General features: G+C 34.4%; 1 protein-coding gene across 1 annotated transcript in view; it reads left to right on the forward strand.

Moving 5' to 3' along the window:
- LOC118189613 (glutamate receptor ionotropic, delta-1-like) overlaps window positions 1-13,167 on the forward strand; it is a 51,935-nt gene that overhangs the window by 24,852 nt on the left and 13,916 nt on the right. Inside the window, exons 4-7 of the mRNA XM_035360262.2 lie at window positions 861-948; window positions 4,742-4,900; window positions 7,933-8,074; window positions 12,034-12,257. Of these exons, the coding sequence (XP_035216153.2) occupies window positions 861-948; window positions 4,742-4,900; window positions 7,933-8,074; window positions 12,034-12,257 (613 nt within the window). The remainder of the gene's footprint in view (window positions 1-860; window positions 949-4,741; window positions 4,901-7,932; window positions 8,075-12,033; window positions 12,258-13,167) is intronic.

A 13,167-nucleotide genomic window follows, 5' to 3' on the forward strand; every position in this document is an offset into this window, starting at 1 on the left:
TGGGCATCAGAAGCCCAAATTTGGAATTTGTTTTATTATCTATTTCACATTTTATAAAACTTTAACGAATTTTTTATTAACAAACTCAAGTATTTCAAAGCGAGCAATGGCAACACTCTACAGGGGGGGGGGGAACCTTTTTGTCTCCAGGAAATTCTAAAGATATGCTCATCTTAAAATTATTTTACGATATTGCTGTTGAACTGAATTTTATGGGTCCAGTGCAAAAAACCTGAAATTTAATAAATAAAGGTAACACACAAAAAGTTAAAAAAACGCCCTTTGGACGTAATTTAAAATCTGAAACCTTTCCGGTTTTTAGTGCTTTGTCCCTGAGGGACTACTGTTTTTTATTAATTTTTTATTTAATAATTTCAATTTTTCCGTTTTTAAACATTTTAGATCTAAAAGTCTTTTAGGTTTGACTAAACCATGTTTATGTAAATTTGAAATTTCTTATATCATTAAAATTAAAATTTGGAGATTAGTTTAAAATTTGCTTTGGAACGTAATTTAATGAAGTTTAGATTTCAGATTATTCTTAATCGAGTACACTTTTTTATATGGCATTATCATTATACTGCTAATGATGACATTAAATTTATTCTCCAAATTTCATATTTAAATATTATTAATTCATGTACTCTGAGAGTAAGCGCCAAGACTGTGATTTAGTTTATCTCGCATTTTAACTTGGCATTTTAATTTACATACTTTATAATTTAATCAAATGCAGAAGGAAATTAGTTAATAATTTATTTTCAATGAATGATATTTTGAAAACATTGAATAACTTATCTATGAAGTGAAATACTTAAGACGTCTGCTACGTGTGTTTTATTACCCTGGTTTTTATATAGTTACGAGATTGTTCGTCCACCAGATGGTGCTTGGGGAGTTTTTAATGGTAGCAGCTGGAATGGCATGATTGGAATGTTGGTAAGAAATGTACGTATTTTAATCTAATGTGAAGTTTTTTAGTTATTTGTTGTCATATAGTAAATAAGTGAGCGATCCAAACTTATTATAAGTCGAATAAAATTTATACGCTGCGAGAAGACTGCCAGAATAAAAATCAAAAATAACATAAACACGACAGAGAACAATTATTTTAATGTTTCAAAATTAAAATTCTTTCTAAGAGATCTTTTTCCTGTATTGCCTTCTAATTAAAATGTTTTTTTTCTTCTTCATTAGAATAAAAAATCTGATGTGTACACCACATGACTTCCTTGTAGGGAATATTAAATTATAAGCTTTTTTTTTTTTTTTTTTTTTTCATATTTCATTTAAACTTATTGGATTGAATTAAATCTACTTCGTCGATAGCGCATTAACCACAATAGAATAAATGCACTCTTTAAAATTCACTAAATTTGTTTACGATAGCGACACTCTAACGCTAGGTTCACTTAACAGCGTTATATTTCGCTCACATTATAGCTCAGAATGCACAAAATGCAACTCTTTTCACTAATCAGCTTTTCTTCTGCAACTGTACCTTTGTCAGGCGGCTTAAGCACTACATTATTTCGCATATTAAGCAAACAACTCAAAGTGGACATTAAATGAGAGGAAAAGTAAAATAGTTATAGATCAAAAGAACTTAGAAACAAATAAGAGCTTATAATTTTTTAATCATTACATATGATGCATGGGAAGAGGAAACCAGAGTTTAAAGAAAAAAAAAACTGTTGATGGCCTTTTAAGTAACTGCATATCAGAAATAAAAAGTTGAATATATATTTTAGAATGCAACAAAATGTGAATGGTATTCTTGTGAATCTTAACAGTGTCTTCTAATTCATTAAAAGATTAAAATATTTCTTAGAATTCAAAGTATAAATTCAATTACAAATACCTTTAAATTGTATGTAGATTAATTCAAAGATCAAGTGTAAATATCAAAAATACATTATCTACCGGTAAGTATCAATAAGTACTTGGAGAGCTGTGATAGAAAAGAAAAACAAAATTTACTCATATTCAATAATTGGTAGAGCCTATATGAGCGGCAACTACAGACTCAACCCTCCGCGTCATGTTTTTTACAAATCTTTCCTTGTATGGTGGTTATTGGTATTTTCTTCTACTCATCTTGTAGAAGACATGTTTCTTCACCGATGTTGGACGGTTAAATTCTGCAATCCAGCTCGTCTCAGAGGTTCTCGATAGGTTTCTGATCTGAGGCTCTGGCCAGGCAAATTCATTCGGTTAACCCCATTGTCACCATGAGATCAAGATGGGGCTCGCAACATGACAGCTGGCTTTGTCGTTTCGAAAGTAACGTAAGTCCAATCCGGGAAACAAAACCACAATGTAGGAAGCATATCGTCATCCAAAATGGTACAGTACGCTTCGGCGTAACCATGTAAGTACGTAACATGTTACCAATTAGCAAAGCTCTTGGTAATGTAGCATCTACTGCATCAATTTTTTTTTTTCATTTAATATTCATTTATGCTTATGTGTATTTATATGTGTTTTATATGTATTCAGTTTAATTGTATAACTGTCAGTACACATTACAACTATGAGCACATTGTACTTGATAGTGACAGCACCTCCTTGCAAGCAAAAGCAACTTGTATTGCTCAAGATAAGTAGTCATCAGCATTTTACCCTTAGTCTCAACACTCCCCACTATGCACTTTCTTTCAGTATTCCTCACTTTACGTCGACAATTCCTGGAGGATACAGTACTAAGCTCTAGTTTGTTTTTTCCTGATTCCATCGACGAGATCAAAAAGGCTGAAGAGCACCTAAACTTAGTGGGCCAGTGGTTCTGTCGATCGCGAAAAGAAAGAAAGTACACGTTGGCGTTGAGCTTGTCATGAATTTGGACCAAAGGTCTCAGTCCTTACCAGAAGAAACACCCCCAGATCATAATCCCACCTCCGCCTAACTTTACTGGGGGCTCCACACATTCTGACAGGAGATGTTCTCTAGGCAGACGTCAGACCCTGACCCTGCCATCCGAGTCATAGAGGGTGAACCTTGATTCGTTGACCCGGACGACCCGTTTCTAGTGATCTACGCTTCACTGTCGACGTACTTTGCAACACATTAACTGAGCAACGCCACTGGACAACACGATAGGTCAAAGGCTTATGGACGGCAGCATGACCATGAAAATTAAGCTGATGTGCTTCCTTACGGATGGTATTCATCAAAATAACACTCCTGGATGCCTGTTTATCGGTTGGGTGTGGTTCTTCCGAATTTCTCTTTACAGCACCCGTCGGTCTCTATTTCCTAGATTCTCGGTATGCCGACTCGGGGCACATTCCGACAATCACCGCTCACCTTCCACTTAATCACATAAGTCACTGTTGATTCTGGGAAATTCAACTCGATAAATATAGCCTTCACTTTCCTTTTAATCCTTAAGAATCCTTAAACTTCCCTTTAAGGATCGGCTATTTCTGTGGTACCCAAGGATTACTCCTTTCTCAAAATCAGATAACTCTGCCTTTGTTGCATCTTGCATGCGACTAATCTAAATGTTGTTTCTTACGCGATATTTTACGGTCGAAGGCGTGACGTATAACAGGACCGAAGATAAGATATGGGTGAGCAAATACTTATTGGTAGACAGTGTATGATAATACCATGGATCTGTCAAAGATTAAACCTTAAATAAAAACAAGGAAATTTTGTTGGAAACTTTCTATGCCGCAACTTTGAACCTAAAGCGTTGAATCTGTACTATAAAAATGATAAATAAAGCATCTAAGTATTGTGCCTTAGGCAGCTAATTAAATATGTTTTAACATAAAGTTTAACTAATAAATGTGTTATCTAAACAAGTATTATCAATTTAGGCTTAGCATATAATGCGAGTATAATTTTCAGAACAATTTTTAGGGATTGTTATTTAGTTTTAGGGATTGTTAGAATTCTCAATGTTTTTTAGGTACGAGGTTATTAAAAAATGAATCGAATCCATAGAGATATATTTTATTAAGAAACAGAACTTTGATTTCTAATCGGGCAAATTATTGAATATTTTTCTGATAATGAAAATTTATTTCCTGTCTATTTTAAATATTCAGCAAGTTTGGAGATCACAAGCTCATGGCAGCTTGAGTTATGGATTTATGTGGACTTCGCTGAAAAGTTTTCAAATATTTTTTTCTCTGAAATTCGATACTGTCCAGGACTTGTTCCTTCACGCAGATACCCGATGTTTTGAAATTCTCAGAAAACCGCTGGATATTCGCTAAATCGAGAAAACAGCAAATTTTGATGATACCATTCTGAGTGGAAACACGCAACTGAAAGTTGAAGGGGACGACACGTCCAGAACACAGTAAAGCGACACGCTGGCAACTGTTCAGAACTTAGAAACCTAACGCTTTCAAAGGATCACTGTTCAGAAAGAACTTCAAAGGACTCAGTCCAAGAAGATGTTTGAGGATTTCGAAAGTGTTTCATTCTTTATTAATAGCCCTATAATAACTTTTCCAAGAATTTCAATTAGGTTACCTGGAAACAGTTTAAGCTTTACCAGTGATCTTACTCTCAAAAAGTTTCCCCGAGTTGACCTACTAGAAATACCTGTTTCAAATTGCTTCCGAGTTGACCTACTAGAAATACAGGTTTCAAATTGCTACAAATATATGCATCTTCGCTAGAATATATTTAGTACAAAAACTAGATTAAGAGATTATAAGATAATCACGAGAAAGTATTTAATACAAAATCCCGTTGAAAAATTATAATCAGCACTTCTTTGCAGGAAGCCGACGTTGCTCTGTCCGGCATAACTGTCACGTATCAAAGACAGCACTCTGTACACTTCAGCATTCCTTACGCCTTCGACAGGATTGTTTTCGTGACAAGTAAACCAGCTCGGAAACCGAAAACGTGGGCAATATTTTGGCCATACACATTGCAGGTATGATTTTCTTTAGATCCTGAAGTATTAGGGAATTAAATAGTAAACAAGGTACTTTAGATAACACAACAAACTTAAGTATAAAGCTTCTGCTTTATTGACTTCAGTCTTTAAAAGCAGATTTTGAATTACATTTAAAAATGTTAATTAAACAACCTGATATGGATAACACATGTTTTCCTTGTATGGCCTAATACACATCCTTCATTTAAAGTTATTTCCTCAAACTATTCTAATTTAATAAACCGTTCCCTCAAGGAAAGTTGAAAAGGACATCGAAATCTGCATATTTTGCAATTAAATACGCCGGTCAATTTCATTACTTAAAATACTTATTTAATTGTGTAGTATATGATTGGGAGTATGCGACTAAGACCAACGATTGCTAAAATAAAGGCCAAATGAGGACTTTTAAGCCTTTTAAGGGGGCATATATATATACATATAGAGAGAGAGAGAGAGAGAGATGTATATATACTTTCCCGTTGCATTATTACCCCCCCCCCATTGCAACAAAAAAGCGAAATGGATAACTAGACCTTATACTAGACCTATATACAAAAGTTCATTGTTCTATGACCGATAGTTTTCGAGTTATGGGAGATACATACTTACATACATAATTAGAGGAGTTACGAAAAAAGTGCTTTTGAATTCGTTTTAAATTCATTTTACAATCCATTTTGAAAAGAAAGTGTCTTTTAGTAGAGACGTCACTCAAAAAAATCCTCCGAATGAGTTCGGGAATGACCAAAATAGATATTTCTGTTAAAATATAATTCCCGAAATTTTTCGAGATTACAGTACTTCCTTTTTACTTCGTACAAGGAAATAAAAAGAAAATTGTAACATCTTTAATCCAAGACAGTATTTAAAATTCGACGCCAATAAATATATAAAGTGTAGGTTATCTATTATAAATGGAAGCCAAAGTCCTGTAGACTCAACCTGATTAATAGTGAGTTATCATTGTGTTTAAAACAACTCACAGAAGAAGGCTAAAATAACTTTTTTATTTAATCTTAAATTGAACAGAACAGGCGCAGTTTGTGTTACAGAGTTGCTACAGATGAAACTTTCTCTGTTTGTGGGTCTATAATTTGTCATAACAGAATTCAAATTCAAATGTATTAATAAAATTATTAACGTAGTCGGAGATTTCATATATAATAGACTAAAATAAGCTGGTTGAGAATTTTACCGGTGGGTATTTGGAAACATTGGCTAACGAGATGTCAAATTCGGAATGTAATATGAAGTAGAGCTAGCGAGAGAAGTCACAACAAGACGTGGCTGCCAGAAATCTGATTTATACATCTAAAACCCTCAGTTTAAATGCAAAGAACTAATTTGCATTCTGGTAAGAAATACGAAAAGGAGAAGTTGTAGTAAGTACTTAAAATATAATAACTGGTTAATTACATAAAATATCAAACAAAACAAATAAAATAAAAAATAAGAATTGGTGTATTAAAAATTCTAAGGAAGTTTCAGGAGGTCTGACATCGGATGTGCAACAAGATACCATTGATGCACTAAAATTAATAAATTGTTAATAATATCTTGTAAAAGTAACTTTAATGTTTGCTTTAAAACGTTCGAAAACACATAAAAATTCATGTTAATACTGAGGTTAACACAGAGTATACAAACCTAGAAAAGCCTATGCCATAGGCACAATGGCTATACAAATTAACCTCACACACCAGCTTATGTTTTTTTGTATAATCAGCTTATTTCTCAAGAAGAAATAGAATATACAAATAAAAATCACAGAAATAGAAAATTATGATATAAGGCTTTTAAAACTTTTCGCGAAATCTTTATTAAATTATTAACTAAAATTAAGGCTTTTAAGTAAATGGGTAAGATTTCAAGGATATCTAATTTGCCATCTGAAGAAGCTCCTTGGACAGAACCTTCGGAAGTCAAGTACAAAAATACTTGAGAAACTAACTGTGGAAGATTAATTTATTTCTCTTTTCATGACATTAAAATTTGTGTCCTTTAAATGCAAATTTTTTAATATTTGCTTAGTTGTTTCATGTATGTTAAACTACACTGACAAAGAATGATATGAATTCTCCAAAACATTAATGTAGAGAAAAGATCGAACAATGCATTTTTTAATAGCCAAAGGAATAATTTTGGGAAGCTTAAATGTATAAACTTTAAAATAACGTAATATAAATTGTTTGAAAAGATTTATCAAATTGACGATTAGAACGTAGTCGGATACCTTAAATTAGGAAAACTTTTTTTTTCTTTTCAAAATAGATTGTAAAATCAAATACTGAAGTACTTTAATTACTCAAAATAAATGTAGGATAGCAAAAATAATATTTTCGCGAAAAAATGTTCTTAGTGAAGTTGGGAAAAAACGCATGAAGTCAGTACCTTTCGTGCGGGTAGTAATCACCACCCAATTCTATGATTTTCTACCAACCTTTTGGTAGTTTTTCAAAGCATTCAGCAAACGTGGTTGCCGCGAGTCCAAAAACAATTCGACCTCATTTCGGACGTCCTCTGCAAAATGAAAGATAACATCAGAAAGATGTAGCAGAAGATCTCATTCGAGTCCGTACAGAGTACAATCGGTAAATGCAAACATATGTCGTCTTGCATTACCTTGATGGAACATTACCTTTTTGCGACGGAACTCAGTTCTACATGCTACCTTGATAGCAGCGTCAACTCAGACTAGCATCACATTGTACACCTTACTGTCTAGGGTTTTACCTTTTCCCAGGTACTCTTTGTGGATCGGCACCACGGCAATCCCACCGCATACAAAGCATGATCTTTCTGTTCGTCAAATTGCGCTTTGCGACGTTGCCGACGGGCTCTTCGGAATTTCGCAACTCAAGTGGGTCACTTGAAATTTTGAAGTTAGTCATTCGGTGACCCGCGAGTCATAAATTGCCGAGGCCTGCTCTACGATGTAGTTATTTACTTCATGAAGATGTCAAATTATAATATAAAATATTTAGAATTTCGTTTAAAAATATCCTAACAACGCGTCTTCTTTTTAGGTTTGGATAGCTATCGCATTCTCCATCATTTGCGTGGCCGCACTGCTAACTTTGCTGGAAAACGGAATTGTACGTAACTCAGGACAAGGAATCCGATTCCAGGATGCGGCATTCTATATTTTTCAATCTCTTTTAACACAAGGTAATATCTTTTCTAATTTTATTTTTATTCTTATGAAACTTTGTACAACTAAATCATTTTAACTCCATCAGCTTATAAGGTATTTTTCCCATCTTCTTAGCATGCCTTCGTGGTGTAGTGGTCAGCACGCTCGGTACGTACTCGAGAGGTCCGTGGTTCGAGTCCTGGTATTATTCATTTTTCACGTCTCCTGCTTCAAAAATACCTAATGTCTCTACAAACTTATTGAAAAGGACAAGATATTTTGAAACATTCCTTGTATGCACCTCCATTAAACTGCCAATCTGTCTTCAGTAACAAAAGATCAGAAGAATAGAATCCAGATTCAACTAATCAAATATGATTGTTAACAAGATTCTTAAACCAGGATGTACTAAAACAGACACAACAACATACAAAGGAACGTAAAGGTTATAACTTAATTCATTTACACATCCAAAGCACCATGACGGAATTTAAAAAAATTCATTTTCTTCAATAAATGAATTTTTAGAGAACTTGTACTAATTTTTTTTTTTTTTTTTTTTTTTTTTTTTTCATTTCAAAATTTTTGTTTTCTCATTCTGCGCTGATTTCAAAAATTTCATTACCCGAATTTAGTCATCGATTTTTTAATAACATTAGTACTCCATCCACTTATTTAATCTTATTTCATTAGAAATACTTTTACTATTTCTCAACTACAAATAAAATCAGTACTGAAATTCCTTCTGATTATCAACATCTGATAACTGCTTTCTACTTCATTATCATCTTACTGTATTATCGTTACTTCATTAGCATCGTACTGTACTGCGTATAGTATCGTACTTCATCGTCATATTGTACTTAGATAGAAATCGCTTTTCTGCCTTATTATTTGGTTTGGTTTGGTTTGGTTTGTCTGAGTATGGCAAAGCACTCAAGGACTACCTGCCGAAGCGGAGGGATGCCTTCGTGGAGGACTTTCTTAGTAAAATGGCTCGTACCCATATTACACATGGGGAAAACAACGAAAACGCTCATGCAGTCAGCCCATTCGCTGGGATTCGAACCTCGGACCAAACTACCAGTATTCAGCGAATTTTTGCTAATTACGTCCATTTAAATCTTTTAACATTAAAAATTAATACTTTAAAAACTAATTATAAATGAATTTTTTTAAACTAATGTGTTCATCCTTACAATAGCAGAACATATTTGAAGATACAAAGGGTTTTAACGGCTAGAAGCCCCTTAGCAGTATTGGTCACACAAAATAATCGCTGCACATATTTAGACCCAGACATTCAAACCTACTTGAGTTCTCGTGTCTTCCAGCAATACATTCGATTTTATAAGAAACATAGCAGAATACTGCAATCATTACAATTATTGATATTTATAAGGTGATCTCTGAAAATAAAATAAAATATGCCAGAAAATAAGATCTTTTACTAATTTTAATGTCAATTTCTGGAAGAATTTACATGGGTAACAGTTCCAGTATTATACAAGCTGCACAATATTCTTTTTCTAAAAATTCAGAATTAATAAAAAACAGTTTTTTGTTTTTTCAGGCTAAGACTAAATTTTTTTAAGTATTTACTTTACAGGCGTAAGCAAATATCTTACGGTCCAAGGCTGTGGTTCTCAATCTCTCGGGCCCACCAGCGGCTGAGCGGCAAAGACGCTGAACACTGGTAGTTTGGTCCGAGGTTCGAATCCCGCGAACGGGCTGGCTGCATGGGCGTTTTCGTGGTTTTCCCCATGTGTAACGTGTATACGAGCCAGTTTCCCTTAGAAAGTCCTCCACGAAGGCATCCCTCCCTTCAGGCAGATAGCCCTCGTGTGCTTTGCCATAATTAAATAATCCTCAATCTCTCGGTATTTGGAGTATTTAACTAATTCTCTTACCTCTGAACTTAATGCTTTAAGTATACTTCTGTACCCCAGTTGGCCAATTTTGTAAGTTCAGAGACCAGTTCTGAAGCTACCAGTTCCTTATATATCTTTAGAAACAATTTATTTCTTGTTCAAGGCCTCGTTGAGTCCAGCTAATGTATCATCGTATGTTGCAAGACTTGTAACATACCTGCGCATGTTAAAAGTCTATTTGTGTTCTCTCTGCACGAAAGTCTGAGTAGTTCCGGGCGACTATTAAAATAAATCTGCAGGTATCACCTTCAATCGAAACAAAATGGAATTCCATTCGAACGAAAAAAAAAAAAAAAATAGAAATATGCTATTTTATGTTTCCCTGAAATCCGTGGCCCAAGACGCTGGGTCTTGTGGGCCTTCATGAAAATCAGAATCTGAGGTGAACTATAAACGAAAAACGTCTTTCACAATTTGCTTAGCATGCTTTAAATTGTGAAATTTGTCAGAATATAACTTATTTGACGTTTTGCATTGCAATCTATTAATCAAATCTGGTCACATACTCTTGAGATAGCTAAAGTATATAACATTTGCCAAAACACGTAGGTCAGTCAGAAATTTGCACCTCTTTGTAAAAACTTTCTTTTACTTAAACTTTAAAGGCTATTTCGATGAAACTCTCTGGCGACAATTCAGACATTTAGCTGTATCGTGTGGCGTAGCGGCTTTTACGAGGAAATTTTAGTTTGTCTGATAATCACTTGTAAGCATGTCTGGACAGCTGAAAGTGGCGTCCAAATTAGAAATGCGTCCAGTGATTCGCTTTTTGTAGGTGAAAACGTGTAACGGCTGTGAAATTTATCGGCAGTTGCATGAGGTTTATGGTGAAAATGCTATGTAATGTCAAGCTATTGCGAAGTGGTGTGACATATTTAAGAACGGACGTATAGATATTGACGACACTGAGCACGATGGAAGACCATCAACTTCTGAAATGTCTGCTGGCATGAATGAATGCATTATTGCAAACAGACGCATAACAATAGCCGAAATTTCTAATGGACTAGATATTTCTCATGGAAGTGTGCATAAAATTACTGCCGATCAGCTTCAATTTCATAAAGTTTGTGCTCGATGGGTGCCTCGTCTACTGACGGAGGAACATAAAGGGAAGCGTTTTGAAATTGCGTTGAAATTTCCGCAATGTTACCAAAAGGAAGGAAATCAGTTTTTGGACAAGATTGTGATCGGAGATGAGTCTTGGATTCACCACTTCTCACCTGAAACGAAACGCAGATTCCCCAAGTGGAAACATTCCACTTCCCAGACACTAAAAAAGTGTCGAACTGTTCCATCTGCGGGAAACGGGATGCTGAAGCTATTTTCGGCAGAGAAGGTTTGCTGCATACAGATTTCATGCCGAAGGTTGCCACAATTAATGCAACTTCTTATTGTGAAAGACTAAAACGATTACGACAATCACTTAAAATCGACGCCCAGGTAAACTGTCGAAAGGCATTGTGTTCCTGCATGACAATGCAAGACCGCATGCAGCAAAACAAACGTGCGACCTTCTGAAAACGTTTAGGTGAGAAGTCTAGAATCACTCTTCTTATACCCCACACCTTGCAACGTGATTTGGTTTTGCTCCCATAGTAGCAGAACTTTCAAAGCATTTATGTCACTGGGATGACGAGGTGAAAACGGCAACCCAAGAATGGTTATCGGGCATTGGACGGGATTTCTTTGCAGAAAGCATCGACAAACTTGTACCACGCCTCGACAAATGCTTAAATAATGGAGATAATTACGTTGAAAAATAGATTTTGGATGGAACTTTAAGATACAAATAAATTTATTGTAAAATTTCTCTCCTGTTTTGTTTTCTAAAGCAGTGCAACTAACTTTTTGACTGACCCTCGTATATGCTAAAAATTATCAGATATTCATTATTTCTTATTTAACTCAGTTTTTATACCATCTTAAACCTAATTCATTCAATAGAGTCTACTATGTTTTATATGGTATAAACGATAAAAGCAATATGATTAGTACACATTTCACTGTAGTTTTCAATTCATAATAACAAAATCTGTTGATTTCTATTTATGGTTTTCTAGGTTATTACAATGCAAGTTACACACGCTGTCGAATACTGATGTCTTTTTGGTGGGCTTTTTGCATTACACTTGTAGCTGGATATAACGGCAGTCTGATGTCTTTCATGGCGAATCCGGGACTCAATCCAGCCCTCGACACAGTCTCACAACTAGTGGATGCAGTTCGTTATGGTCGAATTGCAGTGGGAACTATCCAGGATTCAGCAGAGTATGCCGTATTTAAGGTAAATAATATATTATTAAAATTCATCTATATTTTAGCTCGATAATACTTTGTTATAAAACAGCTGGAAATCGTATTAGTGCAGAATAATTTGAAAGAAATGCATCTTGGAAATTTCAGAATATAAACTATAAAATTAATGCATTAAATATAAATCAGATATGTTTCTTTCATAGTTATATTGAAACTTCTCAAACTATAAATACACCAGACTTCCTCATTAACTATTTCTTCAGCCTCCCAGACGGTATAGTAGTTAGGGGAGCCTGACTGCGATACCGAAGGTCCCGGGTTGCGCAATGGCAAACCGCACATTGAGTGGACCAATGTTAAACGAATTTCGTTTATTGCGCATGCCCAGAATAGAATTTGGCGCAATTTTAAAAGAGGATAAATACCAAACAGTTCGGAGTTCTAAAACTTGTTAGGCTGTAAGTTGCTTCATTAATTAGAGTGTAAATATCGATTGTAAACTACTCAAATTTTTGTTTAAGAAGGGTTACATAGTTAACCTAGTTACAAATTTAGTTTCCTAGCCTAGTTAACCTAGTTTAACCTTATTTCCTGTTACAAAACAGGAAACATTACAAGATGTATTAGTTGAATGCTTAATGCTTATTGATTATACTTATCAGTAATAAAAGCAATTGAATATTTACCATACATTCCATTCGTATATTCTTTAACAAATTAAGAATAAATTCAGTTTAAATTACTGAATTAAATTCAGAATTCAAACAACAAAAATCAGCGTTATATTTTCAAATTTTCACAGTGAAATTGCTGTGAAAATTTTAAAATATAACGCTGATTTTTGTTGTTTGAATTCTGAATTAGTATTTGTTCGGCGTGTTATTGTGTCTTAATTACTGAATTAAAGTCAAATAACTGATATTAAACAAAATGAAATG

Source organism: Stegodyphus dumicola, chromosome 9 (genome assembly GCF_044657685.1).
Source record: "Stegodyphus dumicola isolate Sdum_Otavi_A_Nest chromosome 9, ASM4465768v1".
Taxonomy (NCBI): Eukaryota; Metazoa; Arthropoda; class Arachnida; order Araneae; family Eresidae; genus Stegodyphus; species Stegodyphus dumicola.